Source organism: Pezoporus wallicus, unplaced genomic scaffold (genome assembly GCF_028554395.1).
Source record: "Pezoporus wallicus isolate ANWC-B61680 ecotype Strahan unplaced genomic scaffold, APGP_CSIRO_Pwel_v1 contig_1583, whole genome shotgun sequence".
In the NCBI taxonomy this organism is placed as follows: Eukaryota; Metazoa; Chordata; class Aves; order Psittaciformes; family Psittacidae; genus Pezoporus; species Pezoporus wallicus.
The window spans coordinates 1,935,115-1,961,557 of NW_026637266.1; the positions used below are offsets into that span (position 1 = coordinate 1,935,115).

General features: G+C 36.7%; 1 protein-coding gene across 1 annotated transcript in view; it reads left to right on the top strand.

Annotated features, from left to right (window-relative positions):
• The window catches only part of TBCK (TBC1 domain containing kinase), a 96,379-nt gene that overhangs the window by 32,707 nt on the left and 37,229 nt on the right, over window positions 1–26,443 (top strand). The window contains exons 10-22 of the mRNA XM_057404596.1: window positions 332–480; window positions 1,440–1,578; window positions 3,014–3,113; window positions 6,585–6,634; window positions 7,013–7,142; window positions 7,474–7,572; window positions 8,903–8,965; window positions 9,818–9,944; window positions 10,467–10,517; window positions 11,279–11,362; window positions 14,855–14,940; window positions 22,654–22,690; window positions 24,091–24,252. Of these exons, the coding sequence (XP_057260579.1) occupies window positions 332–480; window positions 1,440–1,578; window positions 3,014–3,113; window positions 6,585–6,634; window positions 7,013–7,142; window positions 7,474–7,572; window positions 8,903–8,965; window positions 9,818–9,944; window positions 10,467–10,517; window positions 11,279–11,362; window positions 14,855–14,940; window positions 22,654–22,690; window positions 24,091–24,252 (1,277 nt within the window). The remainder of the gene's footprint in view (window positions 1–331; window positions 481–1,439; window positions 1,579–3,013; window positions 3,114–6,584; window positions 6,635–7,012; window positions 7,143–7,473; window positions 7,573–8,902; window positions 8,966–9,817; window positions 9,945–10,466; window positions 10,518–11,278; window positions 11,363–14,854; window positions 14,941–22,653; window positions 22,691–24,090; window positions 24,253–26,443) is intronic.

Here is a 26,443-nt window from a genome sequence, read left to right on the forward strand (position 1 = left end):
CTTTCTTCTGAAAACTGAAGTATGCTTTTGTTCTTCAGTCAAAGCTTTGCATTTGCATTTTTTCATTTCTGCTTAAAGGAATTAAAGGGAAATTAATAAAATGGTTGTGGTGTGCATTAAATGAAGGTGAGATCTGAACTTGGGCTGTAAACAGACTGTGTAGTGTGTTATGCATCAGGAATTAATCAAAACTGGTAGATGTTTTTGCTACTAAAATTTCTGAAATCCATTATAATTTAAAATAACTTGCCAGTATTTGTTCTTAGGGACATTTCACACTGAAATGTAACATTTCTGGAAGCATTTTAATGTTTTATTCTCTTAATTCAAGGCCAACTCCAGAAGAATTGCTGCATGACAGTTTGTTCAGTGAGATATCCTCATTATATCCTCTCTTCCACAAACCTGCTGGTCTGTTCTCATCTTCTCCAAGATGTGCTGATTTAACACTTCCTGAAGACATAAGTCAATTATGTAAAGGTAAAAGCAGGTATTGTGATAAATGTCATTGCAGGGGGAAGGAAAATAAAATGTAACTGTGTTTTCTTTTAATAATTTGTTGGAGGGGAACTGATTAAATATTACAACACTACATTATTGTAGGAAGTTGTTTGATGGGCAGCAATATGGGCAAGCATGTTTTGAGAGATATGTGCGTGTCAAAAGAGGGCATCTTGATTTTGCGCAACAATCTTGGGGAATAAATAGTTATCAATATTTTTACCTTTGGAATTTGGACATGTGCGTGTACAGGGGTTTGTTTTGTTAGTTTTTGGTTTGGGGTTTTTGGGGGGTTTGGTTGTTGTTTTGGTGGTTTTTTTTCACTAAATTGTGTTGTGATTTGGTAAGAGGATTCTGCTGGGTCACAGCATGATTTTTTGGAAGTATTGGAAATCCTTGTGAAAAAGGTCACATTCTAGAATAAAAGACAACATTTCTAAGTTTAAAACTGCATATGCTGAAAGTGTTACCACTGTGAAGTCCTCATTAACTTTTTCTGAATTCTTCAGAGTTTTCTACTTTTTCAGAAACTGTCATTAAACAGTTTTGGGAGACTAAGACAGTGTTTGGGTTTAGGCTCTTTTGTTTGTTTGCGGTGGTGGTTGTTTTTGTAAAGACACACAGGAAGGGAAAGTCCACATTTCAGTGTATTTATACAATTGGTGCTATTTTCTGGCACTGAGGCTAACTGCACAAATATTTGGGTTTGTTTTTTTTTTGACTTTTACCCATCTGCTCTTTCTGAAAATCTTCCTAAAGAGCACTTGCAAAGGGAAGATCACTTTTCTGCTAACTTCACATTAAGGTCTAGGACCTTTAAAGCATGGGTGTTTGTTGTTTGTTTTTTTTTTTTTTTACAGTATGTGTTTGGAGTGGTAGGAAGAAATACAGGTTGCCTAAAAAGCTCTAATTAATTTTTGTGTGATTTCTTCTAATAGATGAAGATAATGATTACCTAGCAGAAAGATCAATTGAAGAGGTTTATTACCTGTGGTGTTTGGCTGGAGGAGACTTGGAGAAAGAACTTGTCAACAAGGAAATCATTCGATCAAAGCCACCTGTCTGCACGCTTCCCAAGTAAGGAAGGAGAAGCTCTTTAAGGGAAAGAAGAATGGATGGAGAAGGCTAGTGTTCTGAGAAAACATTTTGGTTTGGTTTTTAGTTTCAAGACCTGTATTCATGAAAAATATTGAAAATAGCATTCTTGAACAGCAGGAAATCATGTCACTTCCCCTTTTGCCCAATTCATGGCATTATTTGAGTGCCTTATATATGTTGCCTGCCTGCACTTCATAGTTCTTTCTGAAATCTGAAGAAATGTAGGTGAAGTGCAAAACACTGAAATATAAGTCCCTAAATTTAGCTCACTTTACAATACCATTAAGTTTTAGTAAAAATGTCTCACTGTGCTTCAACAGTGTATTTGTAATTGTAATTTAATTCAATACATTCTGTAGCAAATTCTCACGTTCTGAATCCCTTTCGCAGGGTAGCAGAGCTGAATGGACAACCCAGTTATTCATCAGATTGGCTAATTTACTTTTTCAAAAAAATGTAGGTTTATGACTTACAGTTCTGTGAGAGCATTTTAGTCATTACTGCCTTTATCTTACTGCTACATGTGTTGCAATTTTATGTAGTATATTCATGTTTTATCTTAGAAGCTGATCTTAATAAGCATGATTATGTGTCCATATAGATCAGTTTGCTGGTTCTGGGTTTTAAAAACACAGGAAGTCAATGTACAGCCAAAATGTGGTAACTGGAAAAAAAACAGGTGGAGCTAGATTTTATGTGAAATTTGGTGGCAGAATTAGTGTGGATTTCAAGGGATTGCCTATTTCTGTACCCACAGGTGTATATGCATGTCCTTTTGAATTGTGAGGGGAAAATACTTTCGTCACACTATCTGTGTTGAAAATTAGGTGTTCATTTCAAAAGTACAATCTAACTCCATCTTCTAAGTGGTACTGAGAATGCTAGCTTAATTTTTGGAAAACTTCATGTGATTGGCTTTAAAAATATCATAAAATAGACAATTTGTGTGTGCCGTGTTGTATGCATTTGTATTCTTCGACAGACTGCAACAGGAAAGGTCTGTGTCAGACTTTTGTTTGGGTTTTTTGTCATGGTGGGAAATGGCTTTCAGATTACAATAATGTCTTATTTTTGCTTTTCACAATAAATGGCAGTCCTGGTCTGTGCCAGGCCAAGGAATAAAAGGGAATATTAATCCCATATCTCATTACTGTTCTTTTGTGTGCAAACAAAAGTTATAGAAAATCTGAGATGTGCCTTTTTTACTCCAAAACCTGTTTGAATAATTTGAAGCAATTATACATTCCCTTGATAGCAGGCTTCATGCCATGCAGAGTCGATACAGTATACTTCTAAGCACAAGTATTTTGTTTTAAAGAGGAAACTGATACATGTAAAAGTGTTTTTTGTTGTTTTTTTTAATTCAAGTTTTGTGTTTTAAAATTACCTAATTTTTTTTTCCTCCCTTTTGAAGCTTTTTGTTAGAAGATGGTGAGAGCTTTGGGCAAGGACGAGATAGAAGTTCCCTCCTAGATGACACAACTGTGACTTTGTCTCTGTGCCAGCTCCGAAACGTAAGAATAATATTGTGTACTTGTTCTTGTCTTCACTGTAGAAACATTTGTTTGAAGGGAATATGTAGCAGCAGCTCCTACTGCTGTTCCTTCCAATGACAAATGGTCCTGAAGGAGCTGGCAAATGAAGTTGCGAAGCCGCTGGCCATCATATTTGAGAAATCATGGCAGTCAGGTGAAGTTCCCAATGACTGGAAAAAGGGAAATATAACCCCCATTTTCAAGAGGGGGAAAATGGATGACCCGGGAAATTACAGACCAGTCAGTCTCACCTCTGTGCCTGGCAAAATCTTGGAGCAGATTCTCCTGGAAGGCATGCTAAGGCACATGAAAAACAACAAGGTGCTTGGTGACAGCCAGCATGGCTTCACTAAGGGGAAATCCTCCCTGACCAATTTGGTGGCCTTCTATGATGGGGCTACAGAACTGATGGACAGGGGTAGAGCAGTTGATGTCATCTACCTGGACTTGTGTAAAGCGTTCGACACTGTCCCACACGACATCCTTGTCTCTAAATTGGAGAGACATCAATTTGATGGATGGACCACTCGGTGGATAAAGAACTGGCTGGATGGCCGCACACAAAGAATTGTGGCCAATGACTCAATGTCTGGCTGGAGACCAGTAACGAGTGGTGTCCCTCAGGGATCGGTGTTGGGACCGGTCTTGTTCAACACCTTTGTTGGTGACATGGACAGTGGGATTGAGTGTGCCCTCAGCAAGTTTGCCGATGACACCAAGCTGTGTGGTTCGGTTGATACCCTGGAGGGAAGGAATGCCATCCAGAGGGACCTTGGCACGCTTGTGAGGTGGGCTGATGCCAACCTCATGAAGTTTAACCATGCCAAGTGCAAGGTCCTACACCTGGGTCGGAGCAATCCCAGGCACAGCTACAGGTTGGGCAGAGAAGAGATTCAGAGCAGCCCTGCGGAGAAGGACTTGGGGGTGTTGGTTGATGAGAAAATGAGCATGGGCCAGCTTCAGTGTGCGCTTGCAGCCCAGAAAGCCAACTGTATCCTGGGCTGCATCAAAAGGAGCGTGACCAGCAGGTCGAAGGAGGTGATCCTGCCCCTCTACTCTGCTCTTGTGAGACCTCACCTGGAGTATTGTGTGCAGTTCTGGTGTCCTCAATATAAAAAGGACATGGAACTGTTGGAACAAGTCCAGAGAAGGGCAACGAGGATGATCAGGGGACTGGAGCACCTCCCGTATGAAGACAGGCTGAGGAAGCTGGGGCTGCTCAGCCTGGAGAAGAGAAGGCTGCATGGAGACCTCATAGCAGCCTCCCAGTATCTGAAGGGGGCCTATAGTGATGCTGGAGAGGGACTCTTCATTAGAGACTGTAGTGACAGGACAAGGGGTAACGGGTTAAAACTTCAACAGGGGAAGTTTAGGTTGGATATAAGAAGGAAATTCTTTCCTGTTAGGGTGGTAAGGCACTGGAATGGGTTGCCCAGGGAGGTTGTGAATGCTCCATCTCTGGCAGTGTTCAAGGCCAGGTTGGACAAGGCCTTGATATGATATGATTTAGCGTGAGGTGTCCCTGCCCGTTGCAGGGGGGTTGGAACTTGATGATCTTAAGGTCCTTTCCAACCCTAACGATTCTATGATTCTATGACAGTGTTGTTGATTCTAAGAGAATACTTCTTAGTGTCCAATTAGATTCTGATTTATGCTTGTAGATTGCTTTGTCTGCAGAAGCTTACTAAATATGATTTATCTTCTGTTCCTCAATCCCCTCATATGTCCTTCCCTTTCCCTGTTTTTGTTACCTGCTTTGTTCTGGTGAAGCCCAAATAGTTCTGTGGTACCTGATATTCTCCAGTATCTCTAAATTAATTGGACAGTGTAATCTTGCATTGTTTAATTCCTCTCTGTAGGTGGCACACAAGATCCAAAAGAAAGATAAACTTGATTCAGTTGCAGTTCCTGAAAGCCTTTATACCAAGTTTCTAGTCGCTAATTACTAATCTTTGGAATATATAGTTATGAAACAACTAGTTCAAAAGATTACTTCAGAGCATTTTGCCTGAATGCAGTAGTGCAATTTTCATCTTCAGTGGAAAAATCAACATGAGATAACTCATAATTTTGTGTGATGTCATGATCAGTTACAAGATTTACTGCATATATTACTGAAATGTGGTAATTGTTCATGTCTCTGCACATGTAGAGCTGCATTGCTGTATAATTAAAAATTTACACTGTACTATTTGCAGCTTGCTTTTTATAGCAGTGGATGCAATTCTGTCACAGTCTTTAGAAAGAACCTTTCCATATGATTACAGGGGTTAATACAGAAAGAAAGGTGACTCCTGAAGTCTTAATCTTTGCCACTGTTATCTTAATTTTAATGGCAATGTGGCAAATACTGTATAAACATATTTCTTTGGTAGAACTTTGCATTGCTTCACACAAATGCATGAAAAGAGACCAAATAACTGGATTATTTTGTTGCTTGGTTGGTGGGATTTGAGGGGGCAAGCAAAAGAGGTTAAGAATATGCAACAGCTATTTTGAAGGTGACATGCTCTGCACCTCCTACTGTTGTTCCTAAAAAAAGGGGTAGCTTTTAAGGCATTTTTTAAAACTTTTTAATCAGTAATTTTGGGTATCACCCCCTACTTCTATAAATGCAGCAACAAATAAGTATATACTGAAATCTGATTTTGGGGGAATATGCAAGCTTGAACCTTGCAGTGTTAGCTGAAATTAATTTTTGAACTTATGCATTTCTTTAAACACCTTATATAGAGCAGAGCATGATGCTTATAATCAAAAGAGGATAAGTATTGAATGAACTAAGAATGAACTGTACTGTCAATCCCAGGAGGCACAGGCAGTGTGCTGTATGCCTTTAAGTTAGGGATTGAACTGCGAAACAGAATACTGCAGGGAAGGTGGTATTAAACATTTATCATGGTGCATCAAAGATACCTGAAAACTTCAGGCAAAAGTCTGTGCATATTTGCCTGTTTACCTTTCCAGAGAGTGTCTGTATTTGTGTGTGACTTCCAGATGCTGAGAGGAACTCAAATTTGTGTAACTCCTGAACTGATTAAAAATATAAAACCAAGTTGTTCAGCTGCTTTGCAGCTACTTGGATAGGAAGTCCATGTAGAAAAATGAGGAAAAGAAAAAGAACTATGTAATAGAATTGAACTTCCCGTTTAATTATCCATTTAATCCGTGGCTCATAGAAGTATGTTTTGTCTGTAAGCAGATATATGAATGAGTATTATCTTCAGGCAGAACAACTTCTATCAACTCAAAAGCCTTTATTAGCAAAAGTTTATAGTGTACAATGCTGTATGTTTCTTTGCTGATGGAGGACTGAGCTAATGCTTAGGTCTCAAGGCAAGCTATGAAGTTTTGCAAATAAATTGCTAAGTGATCTTTATTCCACTAAATATTTCCACTTGAATTCTGAGCAGCTTTCTGATAATGAATTATTTTTATTCTTCTTTTCAGAGACTGAAAGACGTTGGTGGGGAAGCATTTTATCCATTGCTTGAAGATGAGTAAGTTTGTGTGTAAGCTTATATGTATATGAGGGACTGAATTTTGAACCAGTAGTTTTATTTGAGTGGCACACTGCACAGCTAGACACAGCTGTCTTCCAAAAGCAAGCCTAACATGTACTTGTTTTGGCTCTTAGACTTAAGAGCTGATAAACACTGTAGTGGTGGATTTAGGGCCCTGATACCAAACCGAGGATCCTGGCCTGTTTCTCTGTTCTGGAAATCAACTGTTTCGTTAGTTGATTTCCAGAACAGAGTATTCAAAAGTGTCCATTTAAGCTTACTTATGACTCAGAAATGCATCACAGGATACCAATTTTTTTTATGGTGATTTGTATTTCTTGCTGTTCACTGCTACTATCCTAACTCTTTTTCCAGACAGTCAACTTTACCTCATTCAAACAGTAGTAATGAGCTGTCTGCAGCTGCAAGTCTTCCTCTCATCATCCGGGAGAGGGACACAGAATACCAGCTAAATAGAATTGTACTGTTTGACAGGCTGTTGAAGGTATGGAACCTTTCTGATGCTGGATAATTAGATTTGATCTGTTAATTTGAGGATTTTTAAAGAACCAAATAATTGAAAAAGGGAGCAGAGATCAAGAGACCACCATGGGAAAGCACAAGAATACATTAATGAGAAGAAATGGGTATTTTAACATCAGAGTTCCTCCATCTAGGCCTTCCAGTTAGCAATGAAATTAACTTGTAAAACTGGCATTCTCTGTTTTGGCTGACAGCATTTGTCTTTTGGAGGAAACACCATCCCAGAACTGGGATTTGAATTGTTTCAATTACATAGTAACATTTTTTTTGCTATTAATTTCTTCTCTTTGAAGGCCTACCCATATAAGAAAAACCAAATTTGGAAAGAAGCCAGGGTTGACATCCCTCCTCTTCTGAGAGGCGTAACCTGGGCTGCCCTGTTGGGTGTTGAGGTAAGGGTAGTGGGAGGGCATTACTTACTGGGAGGGAATGGGATAGCAATGGGATTTGACAGGGAAGATGGAATGGATTTGAAGATTTGTCAGGTACAATTACTGGAATTTCAAACAAAATGAGTCATGAAATTGTGTGAATGGAGACAATGATCAGACTTGCTTTTTGTTTCTTAAGATTATTTGATTCCAGAGAATGTATGAAAATTTGGCTGCCTTTAATTTTGATTATGGGATGGAAAAATACTACAGAATCAAACTTGGATTGTTTAAATACAATTGGTTGTTAACAGTTGTTTTTTTTTTCTTTTTGCTTTGATTTTAACTATTTTTTTGCTTTAGTGTTTGCTTTAATATTTTAAATTTCTTTTTGCTTTGATTTGAAATATTTTTGACAAATGCAGTTAGAAATCTTCTGCTCCAGTCAGCAATAGTTGGGTAAAACAGGATGAAACATACCAAATGTATTTTTCTCACCAACATATTTTCTCCAAAGACTAGAGAATAAATAAATGCAACACTTTTGGACAAAGGACTAGAAAGGAATATCCCAGCAGTGACAGCTCCTCACAGAGATTGCTTGACTACCCTCTTCTTGCATCTACTCTGCTTGCAATTTGCTTGTAGTGCAGCAAAGAGGTTCTCTTAGATAACACATCCAGGTTATTTAGGATATTTAGCTTAGGAAGTGATCTGCTGAGTGCTATCTAATAAGACCAAAAAATAGCTGTAATGTAAATAACAATTATTGCTCAGGGTTGTGGCCTGGGTCTTGGGAGTTGAGGCAGTTCTCATGCTTCATAAGCTTATCATCTGTACAATGCAGATAGTGTTTCCCTGCGCCATAGTAGTAAGATGGACTTGTCAGCATGCCTGTCTTGGGATTCGTGCATGGGCAGGCTATGTAAGAGTAGTATATATTGGATGTGTATAGCTGGATTCAGTGCCTTCAGAGGTATGTTGCTGAAAGCCACTTGCTTGTGGTTTAGATAAGCACTGATTTCAAACTGAAGAGCATTTTTTAACTTGAAAATGGAAAACTGTATCAAGTACACAATTTTCTGCATAAACAACTGAAAATTGTTGAAGATTGCACTGAGGAGGTCATAAAAAGGTTTATATGTCCTGATAACAGAATAAAGATGGCTTTGTTTGAAATTCAGATGTCAGAATTTTCTGTATTTTGGGAAAAATTTTCAGGGGAAAAAAAAGTTGCTAACTAAAGCACCTAATGAAAACAGTCAACTTCTGTACATCAGTGTGTACACTGTCATATGCATTTATGTTAGTAATGACTTTCTAAATTTGGTTGTTGTTCTTCCACATTTAGGGTGCCATACAAGCAAAATATGATGCCATTGATAAAGACACACCGATTCCTACGGACAGACAAGTAAGACTTGTGGTGTTACCAAATATTGCCACTTGAAGAAATGCAGAGATCTTTTCCATGAGCTACAGACATTTGCCTGTTACAATAGATACGGCCAATAGTACTAAAAGGGTTCCCCCTGGCCTCTAAACCTACTGGAGCATGAATCTTGCAAAACAGAGGAATGGATAGTTTAACTCAAATTATAATATGTGGAAAGCAAAATCTTCTTCTACTTCAGAATCACTGTTTCTGTAACAGTAACAGAGTGTAGTAAGCAATATTACTGATGTACTGCTAAATCCTGTTTTTAGTGAATGTTTGTTGTGCATGTTGGACCTTGTACCAGATAGTGCAGAGTACCTGGAGATCCTGTGAAGTGAGCTGTGCTTGAGCAATTTGGTTCTCCAGGAAGTCTTGCCAGACATAAAAAGACATCACAAGCAACAGCTGTTCCTTTTGGCTGGCTGAAGAAATATTTTACATCAAATTGGGTACAACTTTCCGCGAACTCTGATTTGATTATCCTTTAGAGCAAAGGGATCATAGCATCTGGAATGAGTCCAAAAGTTGGGTCATAAAAAACACTGTAGTAGTAGTCTGCATTCTGCCTTTTTCAAGGCATTTTAAAAATATGAATCTGGAAAAAGAAAAAAAAGAAATCCCTCTTTTTAATCTTGAACAGGGCTATTAGAGTCCCAAGTCCCCTTTCAGTGTTGATTTTGAGTGTGATAGAGAAAGCCGATTGTGTTTATGATGGTGGTCTGACTTATATTCTTTGGCTCACTTCCACCTCTAGTGTTGCAAGATTGCTGTAGTACTACCTCACTTATCCTGATTTCTCTTTATATTATATGCCTGGCTGTGGTGCAGATTGAAGTTGATATTCCTCGTTGCCATCAGTATGATGAGTTGCTGTCATCACCAGAGGGTCATGCGAAGTTTAGACGTGTATTGAAGGCCTGGGTTGTTTCCCATCCTGATTTGGTGTACTGGCAAGGTGAGTTTGAGTGGTTGGCTAGGTCAGATAATTAACTGGAAAGCTATGGCTGACTTAAAAATACATCCACCTTTTTCCCTACCCCCAATGTAAGCTCTTTTTTTGAGTACTTTCTTTTCTGTTTCTTTTGAAGGAGGAATCTATGGGTTATTACAAATTTAGATTCTAATAATTTATAGTTAATTCATAATGAAAAATCACCCCACTCTTTCTTAAATATTTACTTCCCTAAGCTTCAGTCACTTAAAAAAAAAAAAAGTCTGTTGCTTATTGTTCAGCTCCAAGGTGAAACTGCTGAAGTTACCAAGCAAGTTCTTGGGATAGTAAATTGCATTTCTTAGTAGCCTTGGCAGAATAATCATTTCAGCATTATAGTTCAACATCTTGTTTCATGCATTGATTTCACAGTTGTTTTCAGCATTACGCGTAAAGCCTGTGGTTGCAGAATTATAATGCAAATTTATTTTCTGCATTGCTGTAAATGAGCTCTTTATGCTATTTTTTTGTGGCTTTTCTCTCCAGGTCTTGACTCTCTTTGTGCACCATTTCTGTACTTGAATTTTAACAATGAAGGTGAGTACCCTTTTCTGCTGGGGGTGAAGGGGAAGCATAATCTGTCATCTCTGTCTAGTTGTAGATGGATACATGTGCACCCACTTATAGATGGAAACTTTCTGTAGCTACAGAGGAATTTTAAAGTTCTTGTTGGCACAAGTCAAAAGAAACGGTTGGGTTTTGAAACATGTATGTGGGGTGCTACTCTTCAAGCAGGGGTTCAAATCCTGCATTTATTGAATACAGTAATGAATACATAATGCATAATTGTTCAGTAGAATAATGAGTATATAATAAAAAGCACAAATAACTTTGTTTATAGAAAAGCAAAAAAAGCTTCTCTAGTATGTCTTTTTCAGTGAAGCTGTAGTTCAGCCTTTTTTAACGTGAGTGTGTAATTTCTAACCTTTTAACCTCTCCAGACTACCTTTATTCAGAAAAGCTGATGATTGTTTTAAATGCCTAAAAGCTTATCCGACCAGCTTTGGATATGTTGCCTTTATCAGCTTAGAATGTGATTTGTTCAGAATAGGCGTAGTCCAGTCTTCTGTTCCCTTGCACCTGGCTTTCTTTATGTAAGGCCTGGGCCGGGGGCGGGGGGGAACTAGTTTCTTAGGAAAATGATTCCTGTTATGCCTACTGTGCATACAATCATTTTTGTGTATAGATGGATTTAAGAATAATAATAAGCATAAGCTTATTACCTGCTTGATAATGAACTTTTAGGTATACTTACTTATGTTTCTCTGTAGGTGCATTTATTTTTCTGTTTCTTTCAGCTCTAGCATATGCCTGCATGTCTGCTTTTATCCCCAAATATTTGTATAACTTCTTTTTGAAGGATAATTCTCATGTTATTCAAGGTAAGTCTGTCCCTTAATTTTTTTTGGTTTTGGTTTTTTTTTCAGAAAAGTGGAATTATTTCTGGATTATAAATGCACTTTTTCAAGTTGCAAAATTGAAACACAATTAGACTCTCACTGTAGAAATACCCACGTATTTATTTCAAAAGGTTTATTTTAGGTAAGTAAGAACAACAGCTGTGCAAGAAAAATAGGATCAAACTAAACGGGTAATTCAGACAGGAGAAAAAAAAACAAATGCTCTGTATAAGCTTTTTGAAAGCCATTAATAGTTTAAAAAAATAGGTGGTAATGAATGTTTTTAATTGCAAGCAGTTATGAGTATTTATTGAATACTGGCTTTCAGCATGGCTTCCTGTCCTTCTGTTTCTTTTAAAGAAATTTTTCTGTATAGAACTTGTGAAAGTCCTCAACTTAGGAACAATGTCTGTAATTTTTTTTCTGAAAAAAAAAAAATTAAGACCTGATCAACAACATATAATTAGACATAAAAGCAGTTATGTACTGGATAATAGGGAGGGAGCTAACATAAGGAATTGTTAGGAGAGACAATTAGTAAGAAGTGTTATGAACTGAATATGTAAAATAAATAGTTTGGAAAAACTATTCAATAGAACTCATTTGCATCCTTTTGTCTGTAAAGAAAGAGCGCTTGGTAAATAAAAGGGGCAATAGAGGTCTAAAGATGAACAGAGTAAATATATCATATGCTCCTGTGGTGACAATCTGTTTAGACTTCAAGACTAATATCTTGATAAAGATTTTTCTCAGAGGAGTATATTCTTCCATAAAATAATACTTTTGCTGTCTAGAGTTCCCTGATGTTATCCCTAAGGGGCTTTATAAAAAGTCAGAAATACAGGTCAGTAGGATTCTGTGAACCAAAGTGGCAACTCAGGCATTCCTGAGTTCCTGTGCAATGTCTGGCATCATCAGGGACTCAGGGAGACCTTTTAGGCATCATTCAGTATTCTGATTTAATCCTTTCTTGGGTTGTATGTCAAATGCCCATGTGTAAATGGCAGTTTTAAGTGAAAATCCTGTGTAATTTCCCTGCTTTGTTGGGTTTGAAGAAAGTGTTAAGAATGTGTCATTTAACTGCCTACTGCAATTTTAGCTTCTGAGCTTCTTTGTGTCTTCCATGTAGAGGTGGACAGGAAGAGTCTTTTGAACTGCAGAGTTTAACACATACCTCATTTCTGAACTTGTCCTACATTATGAAGACGGGTGTTTTTTCTAAGCTTGTCAGATGTATTTCCTCACATGAAATAGAAAATGAGCAGTTAAAGAGGTTTGGGTATGGAATGCCAAATTACATAAAACAGAAAAATCATACAATGAAATTCCAGCCAGCAACAATTGGCTGGACCTGAGTGGTACATTTTTGTGAAGATTTGTGTGTTTTTAAAAACCTAATTAACCATGTAATCGCATGCACTAATTATATTTCATAAGACTGGCTAGTCAAATAAAGATGGTTTTTATCAACCTTTATTATATCTGTAGAGAACCATCATGGGCACGAATCTTTATTTTTAAAATAAATGTGCTTCAGAGAAGCTAATTGTGAAATCATTTTCATCAATATACAGCTGAATACGTAGGGTTGTGTAGAATTTCTGGTTTGCTGTACCTGACTTGTGATTACTGGCTGTTTCATGAAATAAAACTGATGTGAAATGCACTTAAAAAAAAAAATAATAATAATGCAGTTTGGTATGCATTTAAGGCATAGATTCAGTTATGTCCCAAACTTGTATGCATGTGAATAACTTTGGCTTGAAACTGAGAAAACGTGATCTGTGAGTAGCTCCAAAGCAGTCTCACCTTGGTGACACAAAATTTGGTATTGGGTCTGTTTACCCACTTACCTCCTCATCTGAGTGCTGCCAAGCTATCAGTGGCGTAAGAGAGGTGCAGTATCAGAGGGGAGAGGCTGGCACTCATAAGATGCCAGGTACCTCTTAAGAGGTTTAGTGCAGGGGCTTTGTCATTGCAGCTAGAAGCAAAAGTTACAAAATTTCTGAAGGAGGCTCAAGAGGTCTTAATTTCTAATTGTAACTTACATTGGAGAATTACGCATCCTTTCAAGGATAATTTCCAGTAGGACTGTGGTTTATTTCCCTCATGCTGTTACAATGAGAGCATTGTTGATCAGTCCTCCTGAGGCGGAATCAGCTTTTAAAATTTCTGGTCCATACAGAATTATTTTACAGAGTGATTGATCTTAACTTGCCAGCTTAACCTGAAAGGAGTTAACTTGAATACAGATAATGAAGATTTGAGTGAAATAGAAGCCTGTAAACAAGTAGATGTTTAGGCCCATTTCTGTTTTTAAAGATGTCTAAGCATGGAATTATCTCAGCAGAACCACTTCTGTGCTTCTTAGCAGTGGAATTGGAATTTGAATTTGTCCCTTCAGGGATGAAGTCAAACTGAGAAATAGGGAATTATTTGCTCTCCCCAAGAGAGACAGGAGTAGGCATCTAGTCCTTAACAGTAGACTAACCATCCAGAGTTGCCACTGTTTTTTTAATTTGTGGAATTGTGTGGACTTGATCTTTGGGGCCTTATATTCGGGGGATGCACTGAGATGTCAGCATATTCTGACGTGGGAGGAGGGTTCGCATTCTTTGTCTCTCTTCTCCCCCTCAACTAGCTGTCTGGGCCCTAATTACTCTCTTCTTGGGAGCATAGAGGAAAAGGAATTGCCATCTGTTACAAAACTACAATGTTATTGCCTTTTCATCTTCCTTATAACAAAGCATATGACAGTGTGGATGAAACTGAAAGAAGGGCAGAACAGAGAGAAAGAAACCTGTCAGTGTCTGTGTTTTGCTGTCTGCTTCTCTTCCAATTAAAAGCATTATTTAGATAATTAAATTGTGCCCATTGGCCTAATGTGCCATGCTGAGAATGTAAGACATTTTATCTTTTACAATAAATATATCTTCTTATCTATTAAAAAAAAAAATTGAAGTGTTACTACTGGTCATGGAAATGGTAACCTTAAAGCCCCACTTTAACTTCTGGGTTACAAAATTTAACTTTGTAGAAAAGAAACCACATGGGATATAATTTAAAGAGTATAAACTTTGTCTATCATTAAAACAATTTGGGGCTAAAAAATCCTTGAAACAGTCCTATTCTGATTTGCTTCCATGAATATCTTGTGGCTCGTAGTCGTATTGGAAATTCTTTAACTTTGCATGTCGAGCAACCATAACAACCTGAGTATGAACCAAGTAAACCGTTCTTGAAAATCCAGATTTTGAAGTACTAAGGAAGAGAAATTGAACATTCCTTCCTCTGTATTGAATATAATGCTGACAAAGAGGGCAGCAGTAGTATTCACTTGTTGGTTAATTGTAGGTTGAAAAAAAATTATTAAAAAAAAATAGTGTTATTCCTTTTCTACAGCTCAGTTGTGAGCTAACAGCATGTGGTGGCTTGTGTTTTTGTCAATGATCTTGAATTTGCTTGTTGTTTCAGAATACCTGACAGTGTTTTCCCAGATGATTGCATTCCATGATCCAGAGCTGAGTAACCACCTTAATGAAATTGGTTTTATTCCAGATGTAAGTGCTAAGCATTTTTATAAGTATTGTTCAAAGGAAGTAAAAAATGGAAAATGAGGGCAACTTGGAGAAGATGCCTTTCTAGATTATTTCAGTAGCAGTTTGACATAAGTGAAACTTTCTTATTAATGGACTTTTTTGAGTATGCTGATAAAATGATAAAGTTTTGATTGTTGTTTTACATACCTCAGTCCTTCCTGTTCCGTTAGCATGGTAAATAAAAAAAAGTACTAATTGTCAGTTATAACTTGAAGATTCATCTTAAAACATATAATTTTATGAAATGTAATTTTATTTATAAAGCATGGATTAATATATAGAAATTAATATGTCCATAAATAACTAAAAGCTAAATTTCTCCAAATGAGTTAAATGCCATTGGTTAACACAAAAGACACACAAATCTGCAAATAATATAGAAAAATGTGTGTGAATGATGGTTAATCTGTAGGTATGTCATACTTTGGAAGAGGCATAGCAGTCATTTGTTAGAATCTATCAGAAGCATTGGATGAGTGCATAACTTGTATTCAAGTTTTATGCTTTTCATTGGAAGAAGTCTGTAAGGTAGAAGAAAATGAAAACTGAGAACTCAGTCAAAATGTAATAGAGGGAGGGGTATGTTGGAAAAGGCAAAAGAAGGCTTTCTTTAAAAGGCTCGCTTTTTAGCTATCACTGCAAATCGTGAAGCTTTCCTCTTTTGTTTAGAGAGGTATATATAGTCCAGAAAGCCAAGATAACGCTATAAAAATGTTTGTCTATCTACTATAGCATGACTGAAGTTTGATTGATGTTTCTGAAAAATAGATGTAGGCAAGGCTATGGAGAGAACATTATTAATTGATATTGTCTATGTCATTAAGCTTGACATTTAGAAATTTGGTAATAACAAGAAGAGATGATGACTGAGAGGTCAAAATGGAAGATGGAAATTGAAGTCAAGTGATGCTGATGTAGAAATATAAAATTTATTAAGAAATTTATATGCATTTCTTCTGTAAGCAGTATAAAGCTTTATGCTTATTAGGAAATAATTTAAGTTGAAACAGCAAAGCTAAGCCTCTGAAAGTCATTTGTTGTACATATTCACTAGTTCTGGGGTGGATTTGTGTATGTCTTTGGGACTAACAGATACTCATTATCACTGTTTAGAAAGATTGTAATGGAAAAGCAGATACATGTTTTGATTTGTAGAGTTGGTTTTAATGTAATAATGTTGTTTATGAGTGATACAAATTTAAAAGATACTGTGGCATTAAAATGAGCAGAAGAAAAAGCCAGAGTATTGCATTATAAAGAGATGTTTGAGAAGACCACACGTGTTGCTGATAGCCCATATCTGAACAGGATAGGTGGGAGGAAGATGAAGGAAAGGTGGGAAGAAGGGAGAACATTGATCTCTAGAAAGTCTAAGTATTTTGGGGGTTGAAGAGCATAGGTAGCAGCAAGGTTTAAGTTCCTGATGGAGAATCAGGTTTGCAGCATCACTATGTAAATGCACTTGATATTTATTTGGAAAAGGCTGTGGATGACCAGAGCAATTCCTCTATGTATTTTGTCCAGGACAGTTCCAACTGAAGAAGCAGGGATGTAATTTTCCCTGACCATCTTACAGGTTCCTGTTTTTGCTATTAACCTACATGAGAGCTCTGTGGCAACCTCTCTTGGGTGTTAACTTGATCTTTCAGCAGCTCCTAGCGTCTTCTTGTACATTTAAAATTCTCCACTGAAAACCTCTAAGGTGCAAGTCAAATGGAATTGTTTAAAATCACATGTTTTTTTTATATTTTAGGGTTTGTGTTGTGCTAGCCAATGGACAATGCATAGTGAAATTTGGGAGTCAAATGTCTCTTAAGTGTTGAAGTCTAGAGATGATTAGGTAATGTACTAAGTAATTACAAAATAGAGGTGTATTAAAAAAAAACATATTAAAAAAAACAACTTTCATTAGATACATATGATAGTTCTAAAATTAACACTAGCCTCTGAAGAGAGGTTGTCCTTTCTAAATCATCTTTTTTTGTTTTTAACAAGTAAAAGTTGTTCTGCCTTTTAGATTAGTGAGAAGTGATTTTTTGTACCTGTAACAAGATAGCACAGGATCCATCAAGGTGAAGGATATGCACTGTAGTAATGAGACCTGAACTAGAGTTCCGTGCTTGAGTACTAATCCTATCAGAGTAAACCCTGATTAGTGTTTCATCATTGAAGGGCAGGCTCTGCTGCAGGAAAGATTGTGTTTCCTGGCACCCTTCTCATTTGCTTCAGGTCACGTAGCTCTCAGAATATTGAATATTGCTGAAGCTTGAATCGCTGATGCAGGGCTTGGATTAAGTACATTGCTGTGGCTATGTGATTTCCATGTAAATAGAGGGATATATATGGTGAATCTTACAGTTCTTTGCTCACTTTCCTGAAGTTTATAATTTCTCCTCTTTCTCCCCCCATATAATGCTTTAGAACTCATTCTATGTTTTACTGAATAATGCTAACATCAACAGCAGGCGATTTTGAACTGAAGGAAAACAAGGAAGTATGCTACATTACTAAAAGGGTAACTATAGCTATAAATTAATCTGAAGAGCTTTCAGCTGCAAATTATGGAAGCTAGACACAGCTGACAGATGGCCATGAATAGAGATGACAAAGTATGGATGCAGTTACTAATATCATTGTGCTGGAACTGCTGTCATAGGTAGATACCTTAGCTTGGTTTTGGCGATATGCAAGAGGTGTTAGTAATAGGTCTGCATCCGAGAATTAAAAATCCCACAATTGAAGTACTTTATCTCTGTTTGTTCTGTTACCCTTTTACCTGCTGGTGAATCCTGGGGAGAGATTTCTTGCTGGTGTATTTATTTTGTGAGGAAAGTGATTATTCTTCATATTTTGTTTGTGTAGCTGCATATAGGTGGGTAGATTCTCTTTGCATCCCCAATCATGAAAACATTTTTGCACCTTCCTGTAGCATTTAAAGTTCTGACTAATTGTCTAGGCACCATATAGGCTTGAGGCTAAGTATGTGTGTATGTATTTTGAAGACAGAACATAAAGGTGCAAGATGGGGGGTTTATAGAATAGACTACTGCAGTTGGAAGGGACCTGCGATGATAATATGGTGCAACTGCCTGACCAGTTCAGGGTCAACCAAGCTAAAGCATGTTAAGGGCATTGTCCAAATGCCTCTTAAATACTGACAGGCTTGGGGCATCAACTACCTTCCAAGGAAGCTGGTTCCAGTGTCTGACCACCTTCTCAGTAAAGGATTGCTTCTTAATGTTCAGTCTAAATGTCTTCTGGTGCAGCTTTGAACCATTCCTGTATGTCCTGTCACTGGATAAAAGGGAGAAGAGATCAACACCTTCATCTCCACTTCCCCACTTCAGGAAGCTGTAGAGGGCAAAAATGTTTTTTTCTTCACAAATGAAAATTGAAACAAAAAGCAGTAGCTGGGAGGCAGCCTTGTTAGGACAATTCCAGCTTATTGTTGGACAACATTGTTTCACACATACATCAATCAGGCAAAACAGAACACCAACAAACAAAAAACCCCAAACAAAATAAAACCAAAACCCCAAACCAACCCCAAACAAATAAACTGCAGCAACTTCATAGACAGAAAATTTTGTTCCTCCTAAAGCAAATGAGGTACTCACTGCTGGAGATAGAATGTTTGCCCAGTTGCCATTGATTGTGGTAATTCCTATATTCCTGTGTGACTTCAGCCTTGAGAAAGAAAGGCTCCAAGCCTTCCAGTATCTGAAGGGGACCTATAGGGATGCTGGGGAGGGACTCTTCATTAGGGACTGTAGTGACAGGACAAGGGGTAATGGGTTAAAACAGGGGAAGTTTAGATTGCATATAAGAAGGAAATTCTTTCCTGTTAGAGTGGTGAGGCACTGGAATAGGTTGCCCAGGGAGGCTGTGAATGCTCCATCCCTGGCAGTGTTCAAGACCAGGTTGGACGAGGCCTTGGGTGATATGATTTAGCGTGAGGTGTCCCTGCCCATTGCAGGGGGGTTGGAACTAGATGATCTTAAGGTCCTTTCCAATCCTAACGATTCTATGATTCTATGAAAAAGTCTTGAGCACTGAAAACAGTGTGAAATACTTGCCTTAGCATGTATTTGGTTTTTTTTAATCCATCTATAAATATTTTTAAGATGGTGAAGACTCAACAGTTTACCAGTTTAACATAACACACTGCACTGAATGACAGATTGTGAGAAGATTCTTCTACGAAAGACTGCAAGAATAATGATTACTCCTATTGTGTTTGTTATCTTTAAAACTGTTGGTATTTAACCTTGATCTCAGCTCTATAATTCTCTGAGGTGTAGGAGGTGAACTTTCTTAGAGATTTCTGAATTTTCTTAGTTTTTTGGGAAACTCAAGTGTTATATACATGCATAACAAACAAGAACTTGTGAAAAATGTTGGCGTTTTTGATGTTTTGAAAACTCAAACGTTCAGTTTTAAATAATTAATTTTCATTATCCTGCAGACAGGTACATAGCTTCACTGTAAGTGTCTTATAATGTTCATAAGGTACACTTGAATCATACGGGACAGACACTTAATTCTTACAGACTTTTCAGAGTACAAGAAGCTTGTTTGTGCCTTTTAATACTCTCTACCATCCCCAACAACAAACATTAACACTCATTTTCACCTTGCTATTTCTTCTGAAATATCTTTAGAATCAAAATCCCCTGAGCCTAGTTTTCTTTAAAACTACTGTCTTTGCAACTGGAATCTCAATCTGCTGTAGACACAAGTGTATAAAGCTCTCATCTTCTGGAGGAATGGTCAAATAATGAAAAAAAAAAACAGACAGTAATAGCAGGGAATTAAGGAAATGCTCATAGAAAAACTTTCATCAAGATTTGAACCAGTATCTCTAAGATCTTTTAATGTCTAATGAGAGATGCACTCTTTTAAAAATATGCCCATCTAACTATGGACAAGTAAAACATTTTCACCCTGTTGAAGAGCAGTGAACTGCATCTCCAATCTCAGGTACTGATCAGAATTTGTTATAGCAGAGCACTCTTGGAAAGGAAGCTTTAGATAGGAATAATGAGGTAGGGAAAGATGGAGAAGGAAAGCAAGCCTAAGGACAAATGTAACTAAAAAAAACCCTGTGGATTTATTCAGATTGTTTGATTGGGAACTTGTGTTAGGGGACTGCTTATTTCTTCATGTATAAGAAATATCAAAAAAAGGAGCTTGAATTTTGCTAGCAAATCAAAATGATAAGTACGGCGCTGCTGATCTCAAGTTCACTCTAAAAAAATATTGAGTATTAGTTTTACAGGCTCTCATTTTAATGTGACTTATTCTCAGGCTGTTCCAGGAGTTAAAACGCTGCCTTGATTAAACATTAGGTATGTTTTCTAGCTACGAAGAGTTAAGTTTCAGTGAAACCCACAACCCCATTATGTTTCAGGGCTCAGTAGTGAGAGCTTGGAAACCTCTTTAGCAGCTGGTTAGTACGGAAGTACGGCCCGATGCTGTTCCAGCCGGTGATTGCTAGAGGGCAGCATTTACTAATAATATGTTAACAGTACAGTCATTTCACTAAGAGTTTGGTAGCTTACTCATTTAAGGACTTCAAGTCAGTGCAATTCTTTTTGTCTGTGTTTTTCAGTTTGACTTGTATGGTGGAATAATACGACCAGTGTTGTGGCTTTTCTTTGCTTGCTTATTAATAATAATCATAACCTTTCCAGGTTTACCAAGACCTCCTTGTCTTAGAACATCAGGAAAATTAGATGGAAAAATCCCTTCAATAAAAAACTTGCCTGATACTTTATACTTAAATACTTTGACCTATATTTTCATGTAATCGTTGTTGAGTTTGTAATGATGGTTTAGAGCAAAGTGATGCTTTGCCTTGCGGTTACATCTTAATAATCTGCCTAATGTGAAAAATTTAGTGTATTTTCTTGTATATTTCTATGTAGATGCATACAAAATTAGAGGTGTTTGTGAAATTAGGAGAACGTGTGGATCTGGGTTAAACATATTAATCAAATGTATGAAAAGGAGGAAGTAATTGCTTTTAAATACCAGGGAAGTAATATAGTTCAAAATTACTTCTGCATAATATGTACCTCCGAGCAAAGAGGAGCCTCAGGCTTTTAGGAGTGCTTGATTTTATAGTGCATTGAAAGCAAGCAGGTAAACAGGTATTGGCTGATCATGACCGCTGTAGAAGGTATTTCAGGGAACAGGGTATGTTGTTATTGAGCAGAGAGCCATCTATTGAAGGCATACAAAGATATACTCAGTGAAATAGTATGAATGCATTAGAAGATGAAAATAGTAATATAAATATCACAATTTTTAGGGGTTTTAAGGGGGTTTGAACCCTTAAAACCAATTGGCTGATTGGAGGCCAAGCTTTGTTAAGGACTCTTGAATACTGAAAGTGGTGAACGGTCTGTTTTATGGACAGTGTGGTTCAGATATTATCAGATGCTCACATGAAGACATAGAAGTAAAACTTAGAGCTGTGCTAAAGAGCTTTTCAGCAAATGTGTGCATTGTTTAGCCAGTGCCATAATCCAGTTAAGGGCTTATGGAATAAGTAGTAATTTATTAACATAATATCAATTAGGCTTTCTAGTTCTCATTTGCTTGCTTCCAGGGAAAGCTTAATGGGAGACTAATTTGCACTTTATGAGCTAAAACGTAATATATTAAGCTTTATGTCTAACTGTAAATCTTCAGAAGTAGAAAACAGAGCACGTGAGCTATGCAACTGAGTAAAATTTAACAATGATCATCTTGCTCTTGTATCCCTAATTTGTGGTGACTTTCTGTGCCGTTCAGTGTTTCAGGAAAGTAGATTCTGTTGCCTTCAACTTGCTAAATAATTAATTGAAAATTAAGAAACTCTTCAGGTAACAAATACTTAGCTTTTCTAATGCATACTGAAATTTTCTCTATATGGTATTACCAGAATGAAAGTTGACAGAAACTAAAGGTTTTCTGTGGCCACTGCAGCAGCAGAAGTTCTAATAGTTGTATAAGTGCTGAAGCAGCCTCAAATCAGATGACACCTGCCTTTAAAGGTCACAGTAGAACAACATGAATACTTTAGGTTTTAGTAACTGGCACTATATGGTTCTGAGAATGAAACTGTTCTTACTGCTGTTCAATGCCAAGTATACGTTTTAATAAATAGCAACATAGGAGAAAAAGATAGATATGATTAATTTTTCTGTTGGAAATTGTGATTTGCACTTTTAGTTATTTATATAGAATCAAGGTTTTTTTTCCATACTCAAAAAGATATATTGAATCAACTTGGTTTATGCTTGTTATCACTTAACAGTATATATATATATATGTAAGGTGAGAACAGTGACAGTTTAATAGAGCAGGTTTCTGAGTTCTTTAAGACTTTGGGGATTATTTTTTGCAAACCTAAGCCTAGTGAGAGTGATGGTTGTTTTTGTTACTGTTTTCAGTACAGTATCACAAACTAGTAACTTGAAAGAAATGCAAATGGAAACTTGGGGGAGGAAAGATCATCTCTGAGGGGCTAAAAGTTGTGTGATAGTTGTTCTGCCACTCCTGTTATTTCCTATTTTAGATACATTTATGCCAAGTTAGGCAATTTTTAATGTAGTAGATAATTGTCACAGATAACTTCAACTCTTAAAACATTTTTTTGTTCTCTTTCCTCATCACCACCTTCTTCAGCTTTATGCTATTCCTTGGTTTCTTACAATGTTTACACGTGAGTATGCACCCTTTTTCTTTGATTAAAAGTTCTTAAATTTCTTCAGCATAATTTTTCTCACACTTTCAGCTAACATCCTCCTAATTGCTGGGGTGTGTCTATCATTTAGTAGGTCACTTTTAATTTGCAAGGATGTGTGTTGTGGTGTAGTTTGAGTCTCAACAGTGCCTCACATACTTTTTGCCCTGATTTTACAATAATTATTTTCTTTGCTTTTTTCTTTTTTTTGAAGAAGAAGAATTTTATTAAGTTTGACCTGGATTATTTTACACATGCAGGATTTAGGGAGTGTGCAGAGGAAGCTGTTATCTACTGGAAAAAAAAAGATACAGTTAAAAAAAACAAAAAAACACACAACAAACCTCACCAGCTTCCCCTGCCCTTACCCAAATAATGTAAGAAAGAGAGTAACTTTGTTTTTAAAGATCAATGAAACAAGGGGTTTTTTCATTGTCATTTTACTAGCACTAGTTTACTGTGATATTTGCACATGTATGTTAGGAACTAAAAGAGCTTTCTAATTTGGTGAGCTTTTAATGAAGGACAAAGTTAATACAGCAGGTCTAGAAAGCAATTAAAAACCTTTCCTCAAAGATCTCTGTGATTTTTTTTTTTTTTTTAATGTCATGTCAACATTGACAGACTTTGAATTAAAAAAAAAAATTGGCAGCTCTGAAAAGAGCTGATGGATTATTTCTGTGATGAAATATCAAAGAATTTAATGTGAGATTCTTGACGGCAGTTTCTAAAGATCCTGACTGTAAAGCACTGGTTCTTGCAGTTGTCCATTCTTTAATAAGAGCTTTCATAAGAATCACTACCTTTGGAAAACCAAGGAGATGGTTTCCTTAGCAATGAATTGCCATAGAATGTTAGGACTGTTTTGCTGGAAGATGACTTATTTTAGGAGAGCCAGCTTCAGCTTTGTATGTAAGATGTTGCTACATTTTACAGGCCTTTCTCCTTGTCTTTCCTTTATTCTGCAAATTTTTGCTGTGCTTTGCTCATTTTCTTGTCAAGTTTTAAGTGGTTGAGCTTATTGGTTAACTCATTAATGAATTCATACTGTTGGAAAAACTGATATGCGTGTCCTAATGCATAACTGTACTGTGCCAAAAGAGAAATAAATTGGCTAACTTTGTGTGTGTTTGAAATATGAAAACCTGCACATTTCTAAATATTTAATAATGAAGATACTGATGATTTCCAGAATAATCAAACTGCATATGAAGATAAACCTGTTTCTGAACAGTTTGAGTCCTTTTTGCTGCCAAATAAAAAACCCTAAAATGGGAGAGGAAAAATTATATAGACTGTGTGTGTATATGGTTTTAATATCTTATATGCCTATAGCTTCTTTTTTTTTCTTTTTTTTATTGTGCTTGTTCATCATGCAGATGTCTTTCCTTTGCACAAAATTTTTCACTTGTGGGATACGTTACTGCTTGGAAATTCCTCTTTCCCGTTCTGTATTGGAGTTGCAATACTTCAGCAGCTGAGGGATCGTCTTCTGGCTAATGGATTCAATGAATGCATTCTTCTTTTTTCAGACTTGCCAGGTACAGAAAAAATACTACTTCTCTCTTCCTCTGTCCTCCCCAGTGTGTTGCTGAAGAAAGTATGTGCTTGTATGTGAATATATACTACAAATCATGTATGTATGTGGAAATCATGGTAGATTTAGGCCACTCACTGTCAGAATATGTAGGTCTTAACTACAGCTTGATGAAATCGGAAGTCTTTTTGCTATATCAGTAAGAATTGGGTGAGCTTGTTATTATTTCCAGGGGTAGGTTGGTATACTGACATGTGAAATCTAGAACAATATTGAATAATTCCTAAGCAACTGTTTGTAGATATGCTATATATAGAAACAATCCAGTTGATAGGGATTTCTTAGTGGAAAAAGAAATAAAAATCAGTGTTGTTGTGAACTGAGCAGTGCTTTTCCACTTTGATGCCGGTACTAGCCTGTTTTACTTTCAAAAATGATTAAACTTTTGCTGTGGATACAATTAATGTAAAAGTATTAGAGAAAGCAGTATGGAAGCCGTTGGAATTGCTCTGTGTTAAAACAGTTTCCATTTGGAATATGAAGCTTTCAGAAGAAACCTAAAAGAAACCCCAAACCTCAATGAGAGAATGAAGTTTGGAAGAGCATTTAAGTTTGAAAGGTCTTAAGTGTGGCAGTCTCCACAACTGCAGAGTTTACAGAGGTTAGCAGTAGTCTAGGATATGGCAGCAAGCAGGCTGAAGCTAAGTGCATAGTTGCGTAAATCAGTCTGTCAAGAGTTCAGTGAGTTGTCAGGGTTGAAGCTCTGCAATTTCTCTAAATATTATTGTCGCAAATTCTGTCTCCCACTGTATACCCTTGACCACATGTCCAGATTTCAAAATTTTGCTTTTCTGCTGCCTTTCAGTTCAGTGTGTAACAATGCAATTGCTGCTGTATTTTTCAATAGATAAGAAATTGATTAGGCCATTCCTTATGGTGTGGGATTTTTCAGTTTCAGTCTATATGCTTAGTCGTTTCAAATGCTCTTATTAAATTTAACTGGATATTTTCAGATGGTCCAAAAGGTGAGAGCTAAACTGTAAGATTGTCTCTCTCCTCCTTTCCTACCCCCCATCTATTAGCTGCATGTCTTAGTTAAATATAGATTCATTAATATTTAACTTAGTTTCTTGCCTAAGGTAGTTTCTCCCTATTTTTCTTTTTTCCTTGAGTGGTTCTAAATCATATATTCCAATTTATCTTGAACCTGCTGATTTACTGACAATTGAAGTACTTTATGCTGAGGTCATGTGTAAGAATATATTGGTTCTCATAATATATGACTGTTTATAAAATAATTCAATTGCTAAAATCTGTAGGGTTATAATGTACATGCTTTCTGTTGATTATGACAGCTTTGCTGATACTCTGGTAGGAAATGTTTTGGTAGAATGGTGTTTCTGAAAAGAAATTTCTGAAAAGATTTATTTATTGTAAATTTGGTGATGTCTGCAGTATTTTTGGATGTCAACAGTAGCACAGTTGAATATTGTGAGATTAATCCAAAGCATATCATAAACCAACTAGTAAGGGAAAAAAGAATCAGGATGGAATACAATCCTAGTATGACTTAAAAGATAAATGTTATTCAACTAGCTGAGATTTCTGGAATCAGTAACTTCTTTTAACATACAATCATGATAGCTTGTGCCTTCTCTTTCTGACCTGAGTCTTATTTCCGGTTAAGGAGTATTGACTTTTTGTCACGTATGTCTTCCAAATGGGACTTCTGTTATTTTGGTTAAAATAAATTGTGTGCCATGTCTGAGAATTTTTCTGAAAGCAATTTATGAACAACCTTCACCTGAAACTGGGTCACCCTGAGGAAGAGATTATGTTCTTCAAAACATCTGTGATAATTTCAATCTAAAATCAATTGTTGCTCAATCTGAAACTCCTGTGGTTTTTAAGCTTTCTGTGCACTGGAACAGCTTATCTCAGGCTGCCAGTGAAAGTGACTTGCTTTCCAGACTGATAAGGCTATTCTACTGCAGTCATGCAACTTTGTGGAACACTTTAGTTTACTGTAGTTATTTCTAAAAAAGTATATTTAAAAAGTAAAAAAAATAAACCAACCAACCAAACAAAAACACACCAAAACAAAACAAACCCAAGAAGCCTGGTTTATTTCCATTTCACTGAAAACACATGTAACACAGTTTCAATTACTGTTTAAAAAAGTTAATGATGTGAAG